Source organism: Balaenoptera acutorostrata, chromosome 12 (genome assembly GCF_949987535.1).
Source record: "Balaenoptera acutorostrata chromosome 12, mBalAcu1.1, whole genome shotgun sequence".
Classification (NCBI taxonomy): domain Eukaryota; kingdom Metazoa; phylum Chordata; class Mammalia; order Artiodactyla; family Balaenopteridae; genus Balaenoptera; species Balaenoptera acutorostrata.
Genome location: NC_080075.1, coordinates 57,578,898 through 57,601,730, shown reverse-complemented (window position 1 = coordinate 57,601,730; position 22,833 = coordinate 57,578,898). Strand labels below are relative to the sequence as shown.

Sequence of the window (22,833 nt, the reverse complement as noted above, 5' to 3'; positions counted from 1 at the left end):
GCTGTCTAATGTTAAAAGTGTGAACTACCTTGAGCTAGTTTGTGGGGTGTCCACAGATGTTGAGTATCACTGTGTCGTCTTCCTCCCCCCTCCATTTAAAATATCTCTGTGAGTGCACTGTGGCATCCTGGGGCTTCTTGGCACACTGTTTAGAACCATGGGTTTGATATTAGAACATAGGCTTTGGAACCAGACAACTGGGTTTTGAATTATGCTCTGCCACTTAGTGCAAAGCCTGGGTTTGTTCATCTTATAAAATAGAGGTAATAATATCTTCTTCATGGAGTTGCTGAGAGTAAAGCTTTTGGCAAGTGCCTGAACAGTATCTGGTTTACAGTCCTCAATAAATTTTAGTTCTATTGATGATGGTTATGAAACAGAGGTAGATTTGTATGAAGGGAAATATAGGTTCAAGCAATAAAGAAATGGTGGGAGAATTGAGTATTCTTGAAAGGAAGTAATGATAGGCTTCATCTTTCATGGATGGCTGAAAATTTGGGCTATTCCTTAAGTTTGGCTGGTTTTTGAGCTCTGTGTAAATGAGATAACTACAGTGAGCTACAGGTTAAAAAATGAGGAATATTTATGGTTCACTTATCAGATACTCATTTACTAACTTTGGTAGTGTTAGAGATTCTGTTCACAACCTATTTCATGTGCTGTGTTAAGACTTGATCCAGAACACTTCTTTGTAACCATGCAGCATTCAACTTTAAAGCTAACAGCATCAAATTATTTAATGATTAATTTTAGATACCCTTGCTTATAGCAGGGGCACTGGCTACTTTGATCTATAACTGTCTATTAAAGCTCTGATTCCTTAGAGTACTACTGCTGTGCTATTGTCAAAATTAAAAAATGAAAAGGGGCTGAAATAATCAGTTTTAAACATCTGGCTAATTGCCTTAGTTGTTCAACTTGATTTAGTTTTTTTTTAATCATATTTCATTTCTGGAATTTACAGAAAATTTATACTGAATATGCAAGGATGATTTATCTCTAGAAAACTGAAGAGGCATAAAGGGAAGGATCTTTTTCAATTGCTGTATAAAAATTACTGAAACACACTCATACTTTGTGTTTAGGGGAAAATCATCTTTATGTAGAAATAGAAACACCATCATTGAAATCACACGTGCCAAGATGTTAATCTAAATTATTTCCTTTAAATATCTTTGGGTACTTAAACTTCTTGAAACTATCTTTTAGTTAATTTTCCAAATGATAAGATGTATGTTTTATAACTTATAAAAATCTAATGGAAATTATATAGATAGATAGATTGATTGATTAGGAATGGGCTAAACAATGCTCATGCTGTTGTTATCAAAATAGAGAATGGTTAGAAGAAACTGGATCTCTAAAAATGTAAGGTGTGAATTCTGTTTATTCATAAAATTGCTTTAAAAAAAATCATTGACATTCAAGTGATGCTTGATTCTTGAATATCTGTGGTATAAAGATTTTGCCTGACCTGAATTTATATGGTAAATCCTGATTCCTGTGGAATGTATTGCTGTTTGGAACCATAGGGTGTATATGTGGGAAATGTGTGTGTATATCTTCATATATATATATATATTTTTTCATGTAGCCAATGTAGTATTTCTAATATTAAGTCATTATGCAAGTTTTGGTGGGTTTCATTAAGGAGTAAAATCCTTTGGGCCAATTTGGAAATCCTAATTCTTTTTCCAGATATTGAGAACTGGGTTATATACTCATCATGATTCTTTCTACTAAAGCATAAGAATTCTGTGCAGAGAGTTACTCTTTTTGAAGCCTTCTTAAGACCCAGCCTTTAGTGCCTTCAAACTTTGCTCCACTGAGTTTTAGGAGATTGTGGCAGAAGTTTTTCAAGACCTGCCTATCTTTGGCTATGTCATGTGGGTCCCAAAAAGGTGATGAGTCTTAACCAAACAATGCCTGCCTAGATTCTGGCCATGATGACTGAAAAGACTAGACTAGCATGGATGTGGCCTTGGCTCTTTTCACTTGGGTTGGCAAATCCCACTGTCATTGACTTAGTTTTTTAGAGTGGTGAATAAAATTTTAAAAAGGGAGTTAAAAAAATCACTATTCCAAGAACAGTTTCATTCTTTTCTAAAAAAACTCAATAAAAGTAATATACCGATCAGAAAAGTAGTGAGAAAATGTTTTAAATTTATTGCTTGTAGTCTCGTGGTAATAGAGTAGTATATATTCTGTTTCCTTTTCCTTTTGTGATGGTGTGATTAAAAAGGCAGCAGTAAAATTTGTTCTTAAATTAGCAGTTTTAGCTGCTCTCTACAAATCCTGACACTGTAATTCTGTGTAACAGTCTGATGTCATTTCTTCATAAGTTATTACATCTGACTACAGTGTATCTCAGTTTGATTGTTTGATACTGTACCCTCAGAAGAGTTTCCAGTTTAACTTTTCTTCTCTGCTTGTTCATTTTAGTGTCTTGGGTATCCTAATGATCAACAATTTTCAGCCACGTCAGTTCAATAGAGTTTCAGTAGCACGGCTCTGATGCAGGTTAATTAGCTAGGAAAAAAATGTATATTTCTTTGGGAGGATGCATTTTGGGCTTAAGTCACTTTGGGAATATGCAATCTTGAGTGGGAAACAAAGTTTTTAGAAGATTTAATATATGTGAAGATATCTTCATTTCTCAGGTTGTGGAATGGTGGTGGATAAGAAAAGGTACACGGAATCAAAAGTCATAAAATAATTATGATCTGTGCATACCTGGAGTCCTTGTTTCTTCAGGGTGTGCTTCAAATAGTTCTTTGGAATGAAAATGAATGTGTTGAAGGTGTACATTCTAGATGATTAAATAAGTAATTGCTTAATGTAATTAAATCTGTTTTGAAGTAAATAATAGACAGTTGATAGACTATTGAAGTATAATTTTTCTTTTTCTTTTTTTAATATACAGGGAAGTCGAGATAACATGAGTATTGTACTAGTTTGCTTTTCAAATGCCCCCAAGGTCTCAGATGAAGCAATGAGAAAAGACTCAGAGTTGGATAAGTACTTGGAATCACGGGTGGAAGGTAAGAAAGATGCTTTTTTTTTTTTTTTTTTTTAGAAGGAAAGGAAAATTATTATTCCTTGTTTATCAAATAGTTCTTTTAAAATTTCCTGCAGCTTTTGGACTAAAAATCCATTATTATTCAGGAATGAGGGAGAGGAAAACCTAGTCTCTTTATCTTCAACATAATTTGCTAATTTGTTTGGGTTTAAATCTGTTATCTTACTTGTTTACATATGTTCCATCTGTTCTTTTCCCTTTTTTCTCCTTCCTTCCCTTTTGGGTTAATCGGTATTTTTTATTCCATTTCATCGCTGCATTTGCTTATCAGTTATACATTCTTTTAAATATTCATTTAGTGGTTACCCTGAGAGAGAATACATGTTAGAGTCTATGACAGGATCTCCAACTTAATACTTCATTTTGATTTTATATGTGCTGCTTTTTAGATATAAAATTACTTTTTATGAAGTTATATTATATCAGTCTTATTTATTTATTTATTTTGCCTTGATGTCATTCTTAACAAAGTTCTTTCCTCAATTCACGGTTACATTTTTTTTTTTTTGAACAAAATGTAAAATTTTGTTTTATATATTTTTAACTTTTTATTTTATATTGGAGTATAGTTGATTAACAGTGTTGTGATAGTTTCAGGCATACAGCAAAGTGATTCAGTTACACATGTGCATGTATCTATTCTTTTTCAAATTCTTTTCCCATTTAGGTTGTTACATAATATTGAGCAGAGTTCAGTGTTACATATTGACCTATATTTTTTCCTAACACCTTTATGGCTTGATTATTATTATTTTTTAATAGTACACTTGAATGATATAATTAATGATTATGTTGTGGTCGGCTTGTCAGATTTGGCCTATTACAAGTCATGTTTTAGATGAACAGTAGCTATAGTAATTGGTAATAGTTTTGAAATACAAAAATTTGCAATTTCAAATGTGTAATTACCAAAGGAAAACTACCTTCTCTTGCAGATTTGGAGAGCGGGGGGAGATTTATCTTTTCTAGCTTTACAGCTATCTAGCCACACACCATAAACAAAGGTGCATAAAGGTTTTGTTTTTGTTGGTCTGCAATTTCTTCAGCTCTGAATTGTCAGTGAGTTCTGTTTTCAGGGTAATGGAAAGATAAGAAACATGTGGGAACACTTTGAAGACAATGTCAGAGGCACTCTTATTCCTGTTGATAATATCATAATTATTAAGAGGAGCTGTTTATAGGCGTTTTTAATAATACATGTTTTCTAAAAGGTCTAGTGTATTTGGGTGGGGGATTGCTGGCTCAAATTTATCAGAAGGCAAGAAGGATTTTCTTTTTTTTTTTTTTTTTTTAAACATCTTTATTGGAGTACAATTGCTTTACAATGGTGTGTTAGTTTCTGCTTTATAACAAAGTGAATCAGTTATACATATAAACATGTTCCCATATCTCTTCCCTCTTGCAACTCCCTCCCTCCCAGCCTCTCTATCCCACCCCTCTAGGTGGTCACAAAGCACCGAGCTGATCTCCCTGTGCTATGTGGCTGCTTCCCACTAGCTATCTATTGAATTTTCTTATTGTCCTATTTCTTCATTCACAAAGAAGAAACTAGATAGTTTTCATTTTGGGAAGAACTCTAAAATTTGGTCAGTTACTTGTTATATGATCTCAACCAACTTGCCTGATCTCTTAAGGCTCCCATTTCTTTATTGTGAACTAAAGGTAAAAACACCAACCATACAGTTTGTTTTAATAATAAATGAGATAACTTAAAGTACCTGGTATGGTGCCTATGTCCTCAGCAAACTGTAGCTTTTATCAACTCTTCTGTAACAGCTAAATTTTAATTTCTTCTGTTTATTTATTTGTTTATTTATTCATTCATTCATTCATTTATGGCTGTGTTGAGTCTTCGTTGCAGCACACAAGCTTCTCATTGCAGTGGCTTCTTTTGTTGCAGAGCATGGGCTCTAGGTGCTCAGGCTTCAATAGTTGTGGCATGCGGGCTCTAGAGCACAGCTCAGTAGTTGTGGCGCACGGGCTCACTTGCTCCGCAGCATGTGGGATCTTCCCGGACCAGGGCTCGAACCCATGTCCCCTGCATTGGCAGGCGGATTCTTAACCAATGTGCCACCAGGGAAGCCCCCTAAGTTTTAATTTCTTAAATGTGTGGTCAGTTCAGCTCAATGTGGGTTGTTAACATTTAAAATTAATTTTCTTTTGTATAGTTTTAAAGTTTCCAAAATATATGTTATATGGCAGAGATGACAGATATGTAATAATATGATATGGTCTTGGGGGCTATGGTAGATAATTGATTATTAATCATTCAATCAAAAAACACTTAAAAATCCTTGAAAAAGCATCCACTACAAATCAATATGCCTTGGTACCTAACTTCTTTTTTATAAGTTAGCGTTGTTCAAGAGCATTATATTTCTATTAGGGTTTTAAATCATGTAATCTGACATTAAAATTTTGAGTTGAAAGCATTCTGGTGTATTGGCAAGTCTTTGTATGTGTTTTTATTGGGAATGCAGAGGGGAGGTATAATGTTAAAATAAACAGGGAATAGCCTTTAACCTAAATTGATTAGATATTTGGTGAATGCCTTCTACATGTATTCATTTCTTCAGCTGTCCCTGAGCATGTCTGTTACTGGGAATGCAGCAGAAAACAAAACAAAAACATTCTTGATCTCATGGAGTTTATAATATAGTGGAGACCTTTTTTTTTTTTTTTTGATAGAAGAAAAACAACAGTAAGCAGACAGTAACAAGGAATATTGGTTAGGCAGGTCTCTGAGGAAAAACATTTGAGCAGATACCTATATATGGAAGAGAGTGGCTATCTGGGGAAGAACATTCCAGCAAAGGGAGCAACAAGGACTGAGGAGGGAATATGCTTAGAGTGTGTGGCTAGATGAGAATGAGCTGGTGGAAAAGTGAAAGATGAAGAGAGATTGCTAAGAAGCAGATCATGTAGGGCTCTGCAGACTAAAATGAGGTCTTTGGACTTCATTCAAATGGTGCTGGGAAGTCATTGGAAGAGTGCGAGAGTGACTTGATCTGACTTTTTTTAAAAATAAATTTATTTTATTTATTTATTTTTGGCTGCGTTGGGTCTCCGCTGCTGTACGCAGGCTTTCTCTAGTGGAACGTGGGGGCTGCTCTTATTTGCAGCGCGTGTGCTTCTCATTGCAGTGGCTTCTCTTGTGGCGGAGCACGGGCTCTAGGTGTGCAGGCTTCAGTAGTTGTGGCGCGTGGGCTCAGTAGTTGTGGCGCGCGGGCTCAGTAGTTGTGGCTCACGGGCTCTAGAGCGCAGGCTCAGTAGTTGTGGCGCATGGGCTTAGGTGCTTCCCGGCATGTGGGATCTTCCCAGACCAGGGGTCGAACCCGTGTCCCCTGCATTGGCAGGCTGATTCGTAACCACGGTGCCACCAGGGAAGTCCCTTGATCTGACTTTTAGAAGGATCTCTCTCAGTTGCCATGTGAAGAAGAGATTGTAAAGAGCGGACAAGAGAGGAAGCCAAGAGAACAATTAGGAATCATGCATTAAAGCAGGTGGCAGATGATGGTGGAGGAGTGGACTGCAGTGGCACCAGTGGGTTGTGAAAGTTGGCTGGTGAAGTGCTAGACTGCAGTGGTTCTCAGTGGCCGGTGTGGGGAGGAGGATGGATTTTGTCCCTCATGAGACATGTGGCAATGTCTGGAGGCACTTTTGGTCTCATAACTGAGAGGGTGCCACTAGCGTCCAGTGAGTGAGGCCAGGATATTGCTTAACATTCTGCAATGCATAGGACAGCCTTCACAACAAAAAATTGTAGAAAACATCAGTAGTGCTGAGGTTGAGAAACCCTGCACTGTAGAGATACAAGTGTAACATGGAAAAATTACAGTCCTGCCTTCATGAAGCTTGCGGTCCATGATCTAGTAAATACTGTGTATAGTTGGAGTATCTAGCAATACACCTACTCCAGGCGTGGGTCAGAGAAGAATTTGAGAAAGTGACACATAAAGTTGAAACCTGAAGTATAAATACACTTTTTTTTTAATAGAAGAAAAACAACAGTAAGCAGACAGTAAAATTGGTGTAAAAAGTGTTCCAAACCAAGGGAGGAAGTATATGTGAAAATCTAGGTTTCTTTGAATAGCACCTTTGGAGATACAGGTAGGAGTCCGAGCAGAGTTGAACGGGAGCAGTGAAAATCAAGGTCACAGTGAAGCCCCTGTGAGGGACACATGGTAAACAGTTTGGAGTTTGCATCTTGAGGGCTGCTTAGGACTCTGCTTTTTTGTTGTCTTAAAAGTAAGTTTGCTGTTGTCTGATTTTTGAGGATTTTATGTCTTGATACTGGCCAAATGATCATGCTTTAAAAATCTGTTTTCCATAAATTGTAAATATAAATGAACATGGAAATATTTTATTTTGTTCTAAGTATTAGCAAGTTCTGAGGTTTATTTTCCTTTTCTGTTTTAAATAAATTGTGGAACATAACTAGGTATCAAAAAACCTATAAAACAGTTTTTAACTTTCCCCTTCTTATAGTCCTTATCTTTCCATTGCTTTTGTTTTCCTGTAATTATAGCATTAATAACTTATATTTTTACATAAAATAATAGATCAAAAGTGTTTTTCCATGTGGCTGTGCTGTGCTCATAGGGATCATTTTTAGTGATTATAAACCATTTCACTCAGTGGCTATACCAAAATTTTCTTAACTGTCCTTTTATTGGACATTTAATTTGTTCCAGTTTCTGCTTTTATGAATAATGCTAAAATGAGTATATATATGCAAATAACTTTTTATCTTACTTTTTTTGTTCCTTGTGTGATAGTAAGGTAATATTTGCTTTTTATATTTTAAAATAGGTACTACCAAATAGTACCTCTTGTTTCACTGTGTGAATTCTGAGTTAGCACATTAATTTAGGAACTCTTTTTAAAAACCTACAGAAATTATGGAGAAGTCTGGTGAGGAAGGAATGCCTGATCTTGCCCATGTCATGCGCATCTTGTCTGCAGAAAATATCCCGAATTTGCCTCCTGGGGGAGGTCTTGCCGGCAAGTAAGTAGAAGAAAAAGAACTAATTTTGACTTCATGTATAGTTAGTAATTAAATAATTTTTGGTAAGAAGTACATCAATTATCTAAAGATGAAATGGGTTGATAGTTCTTATACTAGAGAAGAACTCTAAAATTTCATTGAGAAGAGATTTTCTTCTCAAGGCATTATTTATTATACTCTTTGAGGATGAAGGTCCTTCTTTCCTTGGTAAATGAGAACAGATGGATTGTGCAGGATCAAATCCTGAGTGAAATGCAGATACTATGTTCTTGGCAGATATTTAATGAGGCAATTAATTTTTGAGTGTAGTTAAGATATGAAGTATTATTTAAAATACTCAGAAGCTTAACAACTGTATGTAATTTAATAAAACTAAAGCATATTTCTTTTTAGGCGCAATGTTATTGAAGCTGTTTATAGTAGGCTGAATCCACATAGAGAAAGTGATGGGGTAAGCTTTATTTTATTTCTTAAATATTTTAAATAATTTTATAATATAAATACTGGAAATTATGACTGCTTTTCGTTTTAAGGAGTCAGTTAAAATTAAAGGAAATATATTGAAGTGGAAGGTAGAGATAAAGTTCTGTTTTGTAGATAGGTTTGCTTTCATTTAATGGGCATCAAATACCTTTTTGTGTGGGCTGTACTTACTTCTTCCATGTATGTCTGCCTTTCCTTCTCTTTCTCCCTTAGATCTTAATTTTGAGGCAAACAAAGAATGTGCTTTTAAATATGTCAATTTCTCCTCCAGCAGGCTGCTATCATCACTGGAAGTTAGCAATAGTGATATTATTTTAAAGACTAGACCTTTCAGTGCCCCTTTGTGCCCAGTTGAACACCTGAGGATAATTTCTTTCTAACATTCTTGTTGTGCTGTGGGTATATATGTTGAACTGGGATAACCATTTTGTTGTATCCTGCTGTGCTTCATCAGAGCAAAACTCTTTGTCCCTTTACCTTCCTTAGAAATACTGATCAGCTGCTCCTCTGTAGGCTTTTTGTTTTAATACTAGTACCAGCAGGCAAAACAGTGTCCTTTTTTAAAAAAAAACTGCCCTAAATTTCAAAGTCAGTAATTCAAATAACTGTCTTCTCATAGACAAGTTATGAGTTTTCAATCAGAGACAGATTATGAGTTTTCAAGTTTTTGTACATCTAAAAATGAACAACTTAATTTTAACATGTATGCTTCAAAGATTTAAGGGAGCCAAACATAGTAATGAAACTTGTTGAGAAGAAATAGACTCACCCTCCAAGTCTCTAGCTCCTCTTGGCAGGTCTTGAGAGAGACATCAGCCACTGGTAGAAATTATGTATCATCTCAATTGCATTGTTTTCCAGGGTTCATTATTGCACAGCAATATCATATAATTTCTTTTTTCTTAACAATAAAAGTTACACTGACAAAAAGGGAAATTTTTATAATTAATGCATTTTAGTTAGTTGAATAAATGATACTATATATTGCTAATAACAGAATTGATACCTTGGCCTAGAGCAGTGATTCTGACACTTTCTTTTGTGGCACGTCCCTTAAAGTATTAAGAATTGTATACAAAGATGTGGAAATTAAAAATTAAAAATAAAGATATGTCATGTGATGCATTTAAAGAACCCTAAACCGAACAAGTGAGGATAGGATGTCGATACAACTAAAAAGATGGTAGTAATTGGGAGGTAGAGTAAAGAGAGTCTTACCTCTTCAGCTAGATTATAGGTTCCACACAGCATCCACCACCAGGTTTGGAGGAAATAAGACCTCAAATAGTTATTGATTCATTATTAGCCATGTAAGTACTCCTGTTTCCCTCATGTGTTTGAAAATGCAACCCCAGTGTGTAATCTGAAAAAATTATTTCATAATATACTTGCTGGATTTCTTGGTCTCTCAAGAAAGTTGGCAGCTTTTACTCCAAAACAAAAGAGTTTATAACCCAGAATTTCTGTTTAACATATACCAAGGATGAATTTTAAACTTTTTTAAAAAATAGAAAATACTTATTATACATAGTAGCTATATAAACAGTGAATAAATAGGCAACAGAACCATGAAACTCAGAAGAGATGCTCAGGATATAACACTGGCCTTAAAGACCATTATTATATGAGTATAAATTAAGGAGATGTATAGTTAATCACCTTTATATATAAGCTTTCTAAGACTAAACAATCCACCGTGTAATGAATTGGTGTGGGAGGAGACTATGAAACGTAAGGCATGGTCCCCCATCCCTACTCTCAATGCACCTGGCAATGTAGATATAAACATACAAGTTAATTAATAAAAAGGTTTCATGTCATTTACTAAAGGATAAAAAGAAATGACAAAATATAGAATGTGATTAATTGCCATGTGAATTGTACAGTGATTGCTTGGGAAGTCAGATTTTCAGAGAAAAGATTGGATTTGAAGAATGGTTTGAATGGCAGAAAGTAAAGGAGGAGGATGATAGTTCACATGGATGGTCAAGGCGAGAACAAAGTTTAAGCTATCTTTGAAAGAGAGGACATCGTTTTGGCGAGAGCAGAGAATTGCTACGGTGAAAAATAAGAATTCAGGATGCCAGAAGTATCTGTGAGGAGACTGGACACACCTTTTGAACTTTGTATTTTAGAGTGTGGAGACACCCTGTGTTTGCAGCGTAAGAATGACAGACTCAAAGGAGTATCTGGTATTTTAATCTGTTAGAAACATATGCAATATTAGATTAAAGAGATGCTGGAAGTCAAGTAGTTGTGAAATGATCACAGAGATGATAAGTATAAACTCATCATTAGTAGGTAGATGTGTGGATTAGAGAAACTTCCTTGTTTACTGTAAAAACTCACTTTTGCAGCCCAGAATCCTATTTTGGGAAACATTACTTTACCCTTTCAGAATAATCACAACCTTAGAAAAATGTTGAACCATAATCACAAGTAGAAGAAATGTACTAAAAAATACAAAAGAAACAGAAAACTGAAGAACTTATAGAGGTTTGATTAAATTCTTAGCTCTTAACTTTACCCACTATAGCAATGAGTGAGACACAGAAGTGCTCCATAAATGCTTCTCAGCTTGGTTAGATCTGTGCCATGCGGAAGATGCTGCCAGGAAGTTCACAGTGGCAGGGGCTGATATAGTTAACTTGCAGAATGGGAAAGACAGAGGTATGGTAGAAATACAGAGGAGGAGACAGTTGGGAGGAGTTATTTTTTTTAAATCTTTTTGAATAACAAAAATAATTTTTTATTCAGATATTTTTAAAAAATGAATGCTAGTCAGAGTAAATCAGAGATTATTTAGATTCCTAAAATGTCTGCTTTATGTCCAAGATAGAATTGTTCTGCTGTAAATGCCTATAAGTAGTACCATTAGAAATAGGGATTCATTCATTTTTCTTATATTAAAAAAATCTTTTGATTAATAAAAGTATTTTTAAAAGCTCAGTTGGATATAAGTCAAAGTAAATCATTTAAAATATGTTCAGAAAGTTCATTATTTAGGGGACTCTTCTTAAGTTGCTTTACTAAATTTTTGTTTTTTAGTTCAACTTTCTGGAATATGTTCAGTCTTCTTAATATAAGCAATATTGATATTTTCCCAGCTTTAAAATCAAAATCTGTGGAAAAGAGTCAAGCGTGAATTCTTAATAAAGGGGTTCGTGAATCCCCAAAAAGTTTTTGCAAATGTATTTATGTGTGTGCATACACATTATTTAATGATTTAGAGTAAGTCTGTGATTTTCATTAGTTCCTCAGAGGAGTCTGTGACCCCCAAAAGAATAATCACCAGAGGATCAGAAAAAGTTAAAACTGCATTTTGCTTAAGTTGTTGTTATATAAGGTAGGGCTCTGGAATCACCCCCTCCCCCGACCGCCCTTCTTTTAAAATGCTAGTTTGCTTGTTTTTAATTGAAGAATAGTTGATTTACAGTGTTGTGTTAGTTTTAGGTGTACAGCAAAGTGATATACAGTTTTCTGTTTTGTTTATGTATTTACATATATATATATTCTTTTTCAGATTCTTTTCTGTTATAGGTTATTATAAGATATTGAATATAGTTCCCTATGCTATACAGTAAGTCCTTGTTTATCTAAAAAAATGCTAGTCTGGTTTTATTACTAGAATTTAAATTCTTTGCGATCTGGGACTTCATCTGTTTTGTTTATGGCTATATCTCAGCACCTACAGCAGTGCTGAGCTCTCACCTGGCATACACTGAGAGCGCAATAAATACTAGTTAAGTTAGAAATATTTCTTTCTTGTAGTTTGCAAGACTTTTTTTTTTTTTTTACATCTTTATTGGAATGTAATTGCTTTACAATGTTGTGTTAGCTTCTGCTGTATAACAAAGTGAATCACCTATATGTACCCATATATCCGCATATCCCCTCCCTCTTGAGCCTCCCTCCCACTCTCCCTATCCCACCCCTCTAGGTGGTCCCAAAGCACCTAGCTGATCTCCCTGTGCTATGCAGCTGCTTCCCACTAGCTATCTATTTTACATTTGGTAGTGTATATATGGCTAAGACTATCTTTAAGTCATGTATTTTAAAAAATAATTAGAGGTTGCTAATTAGAAGGAAAGTTTATTTTTTGAGCTTTATATTTTCCATGCCAAAAGGTTCAGTTCTTCCCCCAAAGGAGACTTAAGATGCTTTTGAATCAGTATACCACTGATCAGGTAGCTGTGTAAGTTGATGATTTTCCAGTGATAAAGGGGGAACTTGTATTTACCCAGCTCCTACTTGTGCTAAGCCATATCTATATATCTATATCTAAATATTAATTACAGGTAATCTCCTCAACACCCTTCTCTTACAGAGAAGACTAAGAATTGGTGCGGAGTAGCTTGCCCAGGTTGCAAAGCTAGATAAATCGAGTAGCCAGAATTTGAATCTAACTCAGAATGACTCCAAAAACTATTCCCTTTACACCTTTCTATGCAGCCTTTTGAAGATATTTAGAGATTACATATGTGTCTGTACCCCACCTCTGTCTGTCGTGCAAGAAAAATCATTTCCCGTTCTTTAGTGAATCTCATGTTTAATAGTCTTAAAATACTCTGTTTTTTTTTTTTTTTTTTTTTTTTTTAAACAAGCATGTTTTAATGGGATTTTTTTTGTTGTTGTTGTTTTTTTAAATTTTTGGCTGTGCTGGGTCTTCGTTTCTGTGCGAGGGCTTTCTCTAGTTGCGGCAAGCGGGGGCCACTCTTCATCGCGGTGCGCGGGCCTCTCTTGTTGTGGAGCACAGGCTCCAGACGCGCAGGCTCAGTAACTGTGGCTCACGGGCCCAGTTGCTCCGCAGCATGTGGGATCTTCCCAGACCAGGGCTCGAACCCGTGTCCCCTGCATTGGCAGGCAGACTCTCAACCACTGCGCCACCAGGGAAGCCCAATATACTCTGTTTTTTGATGAGGAATATTTTATAAACTTGTTGAGACTAAGTAGTCAAGCCCAGTGTCTTATTAGTTATTTTTCATTTAAATACACATTTTTATTCTAACTAAAAAAACTTTTTAAGGCATTTGGATTTTGAGAACGGGAGGGAAGACAGGACAAAAGCCCCCCAAAATCTCCCTGTTCTGTTTTCACGTTATTAAGTTTTATATACAGTCTTCTTTTTAATTTTATTTCAAATAGATCAATTATATTTTTATATCGCAGTTTTAGGATTTTGTGAATACTAGGTTTTTTGTAAATAGTTTCTTGTTTACTTTTTCACTTGTCAAAGCATTTTTATGGAGAAGACCTACCTACACTGTTTGAAAATGCACTAATTTTAGTCACTATTTTTTAAGGTGTCATTTGACATACCACTTCTTGTAGCTGTGTGGTCTTGACCATTTAAGTGACTCTTTAAAATTATTTCACATTGATTGAAGTTTACATGATCCTTGAAGATAACATAATTTATTAGATTCTTTATTAGTCACTGTTAATTGTATCTCATGAAGTCATATTTGAGAATCTTCTAAAAATTATTTTTAACCTGATAAGCAGGGCATGGGACTCCAAAAAACATAGTAAATATACTAGCATTCTTCACTTTCTCTCCACTGTTTTAGCTAATCATTTGAAGAATTTCACTAATGGCAACTGTTTTTTAAAAATTGCTGCAAATAAATATTAGCTAGTTAAATTCCATTAAAAAAAATTTTCCCCCCTTCTCTTTGCTCTCTGCTTGATTTATCCATATTCCTGTGTCTTATTTGGTGTAAGGCAGTGTTTTCATAATGAGAAATTTGATTCTCAAGCTGTGTTAGTCTAGATGACAGTAAAACCTTACAAACAAAATCTGAGGCAAAAGTCCTAAATTCCCATTTCTGTAATTGCCTTAAATTTATTTGCAGAATAATTTAAACCATCCCATCTAATATGATTTTTTTGTCCTATAATTTTATTAATTTTTCTGTGACAAGGAAATGCATTATAGACTTCAAAATGAAATAATTTGTGGTCCAATTCTACAATAATTTTAACCAATATTTATTTAGTAAGTGTCTATTTATATGAGGCACTTAGTATGCAAAAACTGTTACCATAGTGTATTCAGAAGAACATTCAGAGGGACATTGATGTTAATTACACCTGTACACAAATCTGAGTTCTGTCACTTACTAGCACTGTTAACCCTGACAAATAACTTAAATCTTTCTGAGCCTTAGTTTCTTCACTTATAAAAACTAGAGTTGCAATATCTATTACGTAGGGTACCTGTAAGGATTAAATGAGATTATGTATGTAAAGTTCTTAGCCACAGGCATTAATTTTCCTTCTCTAGGTGGTAGGGAGGATACAGAAAGGAATCGAAATTATCTTTATCTCAAAGATTTTACAAAGATTTGGAGAGACTTGTGAACAGTTGCAAGGTGGAATTAATTGCTGTGATAAATCTATAAACGTGACGTGCTTTGTGTGTGAGTTCAGGTAAAGAAGGTGCAGCTAAACAATAGGTTCCTTTTCTGATATTAATGAAAATCCATGAGAGAGTTGTATAACAGTATTTTGAAGAATCAAATGAAATGGCTGGGGAAGAGGTTTCACCCATCCATTGGCTATCTAGCACAATAGGAAAATGTAATTTGCTATAATATAAAATGACTTAAATGTGGTCATTAACTCAAATTCTTTTCAATTGGCCATTGTAAATCCATCCCTACTTAATTTACAGTTTGGGTTTTAATGTGTTTTTTATAAAGCAACTACTTTTCTCTCCCCAACTACCACTATTACAGCAATTCACAGAAACATAGATAATTACTGTAATAATAAATGTGTCAGATGGAGAGTGAGATACATCCAAATACAACAACCTTTGATCCAACCTTATCAATAAGCTCTAAGAAGTAAGACAGTTTATCAGTGGTTCTCAACCTTTGCCGTGCATCAGAATCACCTATCAGGCTTTAAGAAAATCACCCCAACCCACTGAATATGAATATCATGGGATGGAGCTTTGGCATCTGTATAATTTTTTAAATTCTACAGGTGATTCTGATGTGAAACCAAGGTTGAGCTCTCTATGTGTAACTGTCCACTTGAAGCAGATTTTGTTTGTGTCCTAGGGAGTTGTCAAAGGGAGTTGTTGGTTTGAGGGGTTTTTATTTGGAGGGCAGAGAGGAGTCTTATGCCCTTCATTAAAAGTTCTTTGTGATATACTCTCAAATAGAAAATTTCCTTTTGGCAGACCTGATTAAAGACTGATAAGGTTTACGACTAGCAAGCATTTATCTCATTGTTCCATCTTAACCTTTCCTGAGTGGATTCAAATGAGAAACTTTATTTAGGGAAATAACATTTATTTAGTACAGAAGGAAAGGTAAGGGGGGAAAAAAGAGAAAAATCTTAACAGAGAGCACACTTTATTATGTTCTCTCCACACAATAAATTGTGCAAATTAAAAAAAGTTATTTTGATAGTTAATATGCTTGATGTAGAAAATTGGAGAATTCAAAGAAAAATAAAGCTTCTGAAACTTCACTACCCATTATTATCATTTTTATATTGCTGTATTTCCTTTCTTCCCAGACATTTTACATAATAATATCCTAAAAAATATGGACAGAACACACATATACCTACACATGAAACATATGTTGTACACAGTGTCATCTGTTGCTTTTTGCCAGAGGAGCGATTTAAAAAAAAAAATTCAAGTGCTCTGATTTTTCTAATAAACATTGCCATTTATTATGTGGTTATAGTAGTATTATCTTTGTTGAAGAATTATAGAGTAACAGCCTCCAAAGATGGTTAAGAGTTTGTGTCAGATCATCTATATCAGTAACCTTTTTGTATTTTATTTTCCCAAAATTTTATGATGAAAACTTCTAAACATATAGAAAAATTGAAATAATAAAGTGAACACCTGTACACCTTCTACCTAGACTCAAGTTTTTAACATTTTACCATATTTGCTTTCTCTCTCTCTATGTATACATACATTACTTTTTTTTAAAAATTAATTAATTAATTAATTTATGACTGTGTTGGGTCTTCATTTCTGTGCGAGGGCTTTCTCCAGCTGTGGCTGGCGAGCGGGGGCCGCTCTTCATCGCGGTGCGCGGGCCTCTCACTACCACGGCCTCTCTTGTTGCGGAGCACAAGCTCCAGACGCGCAGGCTCAGTAGTTGTGGCTCACGGGCCCAGTCGCTCCGCGGCATGTGGGATCCTCCCAGACGAGGGCTCGAACCCATGTCCCCTGCATTGGCAGGCAGATTCTCAACCACTGCGCCACCAGGGAAGCCCCTACTGTTTTTTTTTGTTTTTGTTTTTTTTGACTGAACCTTTGACAGCAAATTGCAGGTACAGTATTTTAGCTGTAAATATTTTGGCATGCAGCTCTTGAGAATGAGGACATTTTTCTGTATACATAACCATAACATTATTATTATACCTAAGAAAATTGATAATAAATTTAATATTATCTAATATCGAGTCCAAATTTTCCCAGTTGCCCATAGAATGACTGTTATCATTGTTACATGGTCTAGTCCAGTTGTTACCAATCAAGCACATTAAGCAAGCCTTTAATGAAGCTCCCAATTTTTTTTCCCATTAACTGAATATGAAGAGTCTAAGCCAGCTTTTTATAGGATGTCCTACATTTTGGATCATATGATTGTTTCCTTGTGGTGCCCTTTCACGCGATTCTTTTATTCCCTGTTTTCCTGTAAGTTGGGAATTAGCTTTATTAGAGTCATGTTAAACATTTTTGGCAAGAACACAGGACGTAACTTTGTACTCCCTAACGCATCACCTCAGGAGTCACATGCTACAAGGTTGACTTGCTTTTAGGCTGTCAGCATATCAGTATGATCAGCTTGGATATTAGAGCTTGTTCTGTAAACAAGATTAAGTAGCTACTATTGTAGAAACCTGTAGGTTTTACAAAATTCAATAAAATATAAAAGAATTGAGTAGTTTACTATTCATATCTTATTATAATGAATAAAATGATTGTCTATTTTTAATCTAGAGATGTTTTTAGTAAAATTTAAAGACAAAAAGTAAATAGAAATTTTATCCACAGAAGCTTTACAATTCCCGCAAAATCTAGTTTAAATTTATATAATTTTACATTTTGTATCTCCTCTCCTTCCTGTCATTTAGCAGAAATGAAGAATCTAATGGCTTGCTTTTCTGTCCTTTCCTATTGCTTTAAACACTAATTTCCTTTTGTACTAAATAATTACAGCCAATTATTGTTTTTTTAATTAAGTAAGTCAGTTTTAGGAGATGCTTGTGTTGCTGTTGAATTTTAGTAGCCAAGTAAATTTCAGATTAAGCTTGAAGTATCGATGTGAAATAAAACATAAACTAGTTCATGATCATTTGCTAAAAATAACTTGAGATATTTCAATTGGAAATTTTGTTAATTGACACAAGTAACACTACTTATTTAACGAAATGTTCTCGTGCTTAGACTATATTACTCATGGTAAAGAAGTGAGTGTTTTGCTGTGATATGTTATGAAATACATGTGATATCCTAGTTTGTCTACTGACACTGGGGTCTTGAATCTTAAAAAAAGGCCTCCGATGAAGCAGAGGAAAGTGGATCACAGGGGAAATTGGTGGAAGCTCTCAGGCAAATGAGAATTAATCATAGGGGAAACTACCGACAACTTCTGGAGGAGATGCTGACTAGTTACAGGCTAGCTAAAGTAGAGGGAGAAGAAAACCCTGCTGAACAAGCTGCTACAGCTACTTCTTCGAACAGTGATGCTGGAAACCCAGTGACAATGCAGGAAAGCCATACTGAATCAAAAAGTGATCTTGCTGAATTAGACAGCTGTACTGAAGATGCAGGGACAAAGATGAGTGGTGAAAAACTATGACTTTACTTTGTGATAATATTTTTGTGATCTTTGATTTGATGGTTTTTACTTAGGAAGTATAAAGTATGCATTTATATAACCATTTTGTTATTTGAATCTTGGTAAACTAGTTCTATTATAGTCATATAGCCTTGTTTTTTAAGAAGGCCTTTGCATACATCTTTATCAGATAGTTTAAAATTGGCTATTGAGAGTACTTTGAATTTAATAAAATTATATGTCATTTCATACTGTATGCCAGAAATGAGGCTACTAGTTATTAAAGTCAGTAGTTAAATTCATACTCAATAGGATTAGAGATTACCAATTAGCAAGATTACTTTATGTTGTGGAAGAACTTGTTAATGTAGAATTATACTGCTTCACGTATTAGTACACTCATAGTTAGCTTTGTAATAAATTTATGTTTTCTTTAGTAATTTTAGTTCTTCAAAGAATGGCAGATGCTGGCCTGTAATTTCTTTTTTCAAGGATGATAATTTGTGTGTTCTTTGACTTGTTTATATTTTACATCTCTGTAGTTTTATTTTTTAGTAGTTCTGAGGTACTGGATGTGTGGTTATTTTTCCTTTCTCTGTATTCTTTATGAAACATAATTTTTGAAAAACCTATGTATTATTCATACAGCTTTGGTTTGTATATTCTGTATAGCCTAACTACATACATCAAAATGTATGTCAACCAAGTGTTTAGAATGAAATTATAAGTGTTTAAGTCCAAATAAAGCATGTGATGTGGAATAACCTATGCATGTTGTACTTATTTTTAAATTAGTTTTTTGAAAACAACCAGGTTTGGTATATTGGAAAAATACTCATTCGAATTTCATTTGTATGTATATAAAATTTAGAAAACTTTGGCTTGGTGCGGTTTTCATTAATTAAAAGGAAAAAAATTTTGAGAAGTCTTGCTTACTCAAAGTAAATCTATTCTGGTTCTTATCCCCTTTTTGTGATACAAAATATTAATCTTTGGACAGTATGGACACATGTAGACATGTCAGAAAATTGCCGTGATGAGCTTTTTAAAGATTGTAAGACTGTGAGTTTTGCTATAAGTATTCATCAGATATAAATGCAAGAATTATAAGATATTTTAAATAGTGGCACATATGAGTTTGTCATTTGTTAAAATGAATTTTTAAAATACAGATGACTCAGTCACATGGGAAAGTGTTTTTAAAAACAATTATTTTGTATATGTAGAACATTTTAACTTATCTTTTTCATGTTTTATATTTATCATGTGTCTAAAGTTGCTTAAGGTACCATAAGTTGAAACTTTGGAATCTTCAGATGTAGCTGATGTTTTGATCTATTTTTCCAATGCCAGAATATTTTTAAGTGGTTTGAGAAAGAGGAAGGCATTTGGTGGAAAGGGGAGAAAAAACCCAACCAGTTATCTGTCTATGTTAGATAGATCCATGTGTGTATACACACAATATACAGTACACACACCTCTATGTAAAAATTACCTTTTCAAACAAAGAAAGGAAGGTAACTTGTTCATCTAATTTTGTTTTCTTTTGAAATTCAATCCAACCTGGAAGTGGTGTAGGTAAATAATAATAATATTCTTCCTTTTCTCTTCCTGTAGGGTGCTGGAGATCTAGAAGACCCATGGTAGCCTTATAAGCCTTCTAAAATGCTTTTGATTCTGAAAATTGGGGGAAAAAAACTTTTAATCACAATTTTCTTCAGTACAAGGGAAAAAATATTCTTGTGGATTCCCAGCGTTTTGTGATATGAGCAGAAAATCATTAGCATTTCCCATCATTTGTTCATATTTGTGTTTTCTGGTAATTGCCACTTGTAGCATTGCCTGTACTACAGTATTTTTTGCCAACCTCAGGCACACTGGTTACATCTATATTGAACTTTTGACCCTAGACACCAATGGAGTTATTTCACCACAAATAACGAATATGCCTGAGGTGCATGGGAATATAGTTAGCTGTACTCTGAAGATACATTATGTGTTTTTTTTTTTTTTTTAAACAAGACACACAACATATAAGCATGTAAGAGTAAAGAATTGTATGAGATGTTCCTTTTTTCAGTTCACCAAGTTGGAAGCCTTTTGCAGCTCTGTGACTTAAAATTTCATTTGAGCAATTTACTATAGGATTTATATTTATTATTAATTGTTATTTAATTTTTTTCCAATTTTACCTGTATTACCAAACTGGGTTCTCCAATAATGTCCAAATTGTAATGTTGCCTGCTTCAAGATAAAGTGTATTTGGCAATAATATTATAAACCTTTACAAATTTTATGCATGTACCTACTACATCCTTCAACTCTCACTAGAAAAATCTCTTGAAACCAAATGGATTAATTTATAGCTATTTATAATTTGCTTTGACATCTCACTGCTGCAAATTTTTTTAAATGAGATTTGCCTTTATAATGTAAATTGTGATTTTGTTTTACATGTGGGTTTCTATAGTTTTAATTTTTCAGCTTTTAAGATACAACAAGTTTTGTGTAATTTGGTATAATTTTTAATTGTTTACGTTATTTTAAAAGCTCAGAATATCACACTGAAATGACTATAAATACATTTAAAATTATCTATTTTAGATCTAAGGAAATATTACAGAGATATTTTCATGGGTTCAGTAACCTTTCATTTTATAACATTGGGCACGGTACGGAGTGGCTGTCACATAAGGTACTTGAAGATTATTAGTTTAATTCTATTTTTACAATAACCTTGAATCCTTGAATTCTTTTGAGTTTTGCATGTATCCAGTTAATGCTGAACATGAAGAGTGAAATATTTATCTAAAAGAAGCTATTGGGGTAGGAGAAGCAATGAATGTATCCATTTGTACATGGTTTACATGTTGTGGATGCTTTGTAAACATTTTCTGTCTGTTTAAATTGTGTTTCAGCAGGATGTAATTGCCCTTGTGTGTAGTTAAAATGAGTCATCATCTGGTCCTGTGTGAAATGGAATTCATGGTATTTTCTGTAACATTTTCCTGAAGCTGTTTCTGGAGAGCCACACATTTGAATACAGCTTTCTTGATCATTTGATTTATTGTGCACCTGATTTTTGGTCTAAAAAGGAATTATTGCCACAACATATTTTATTTATTCTTTAGATTTTAGCCTTGTAAGTTGAAGTGCTTTACATGATAATGTTAAAAGCTGTTTGTCCCTTGACTGGGTTTGGGGGGTTGTTAAAAGCTAGGGAATGAAGAATGCAAAATGGTTTGTTGTTCAAACTGTCCACTCTGATCCAACCCTGTACTGATAGTACCTTTCCAGTATGATATTGTGATGTTTCATACAATGCAGTGAACATAACCAACTTGTTACCTAAATAAAGAACTGATAAAAACAGTGTGACATATTACTATTTCATATGATATTTAAAAATGAAAGTCCAGTTTTGAATGTTATTTTAAACATTTTATATAGTTAGAATATTTATTATGAAAAATTCCATACAAAACCATGTAGTTGAATTATAATTCCAAGGAAGAATTAACTAAACTCTAAAGGACAGTACTAAGTAACCCCTTATCCACTCCAAAAACATTTTTTATACTACGTAAAAAAATCTTTTTTAGGGGGTTTGGTGGTCCTGGAAATATAAATAATGTGTGAGTTAGCAAAAAAAAAACCCATATTCAATACTTATTAATCTGAATTCCCTAGTCTAGCTGTTCTCAACCATTTTGGTATCAGGACCCATTTATATTTCTAAAAATTGAAGATCCCAAAGAACTTTTGCTTTTGTGGGTTATATCTGTTGATATTTATTATATTAGAAGTTAAAACCGAGAAATTTTACATACTGTTTTAATTCATTAAAAATAAAACCATTACCTGTTAACATAAATAGCATTGTTTTATGAAAATAATTATTTTGTAAACAATTTAGTGTACAAAGTAGCACTGGTTTTCATTTTTGTAAATCCTTTAATGTTGTACTAGATTCTCCTATCTGCTTCTGCATTCAATTTCTTGCAATGTGGCACTGTGTTCGAAGTATATGAAGAAATCTGGCTTCACACAAATATGTATTGGAAGAGAGTATTTTAAAAGCTTCAGATAATTGTGGATATTCCTCTTTGATACATTATCAAAACTTCGGAATGGGTAGTTTCTTGAAGGTTAGTTGCAGTGTGAAATCTGAAACTTTATCAATCAGTTTTGTTCTCTGTTACATTAAAAGATAGATTTGATCTATCTCGCAGTGTGGATAGTAGATCTTTGACTTTGCATGATTTTATAATATCATGCATTGGTCATTTGGAAAATACTGGTTCATTGAATTATGCAGTTCTTTAGAACATTGACATCTTATTATGCTATGTTTATAATGTTAATATAACTGATCTCATCAGAAAAATCTTTTAAGTATTAGAAAGCTGTCAAGCTCACAGTGATGGATACAGATTTTT

General features: G+C 34.0%; 1 protein-coding gene across 3 annotated transcripts in view; it reads left to right on the top strand.

Annotated features, from left to right (window-relative positions):
* PPM1B (protein phosphatase, Mg2+/Mn2+ dependent 1B) overlaps window positions 1–21,769 on the top strand; it is an 80,890-nt gene extending 59,121 nt beyond the window's left edge. For 2 of the 3 annotated variants that reach the window (XM_057557942.1, XM_057557940.1), the window contains exons 3-6: window positions 2,924–3,041; window positions 7,976–8,087; window positions 8,481–8,538; window positions 18,110–19,162. In XM_057557942.1, the coding sequence (XP_057413925.1) occupies window positions 2,924–3,041; window positions 7,976–8,087; window positions 8,481–8,538; window positions 18,110–18,415 (594 nt within the window). In that variant the 3' untranslated portion in view covers window positions 18,416–19,162. Of the gene's footprint in view, window positions 1–2,923; window positions 3,042–7,975; window positions 8,088–8,480; window positions 8,539–18,109; window positions 19,163–20,011 lie in introns of those variants that run through there. The other variant, XM_057557941.1, reaches the window with a different exon arrangement.
* The last annotated feature ends 1,064 nt before the right edge of the window (window positions 21,770–22,833 follow it).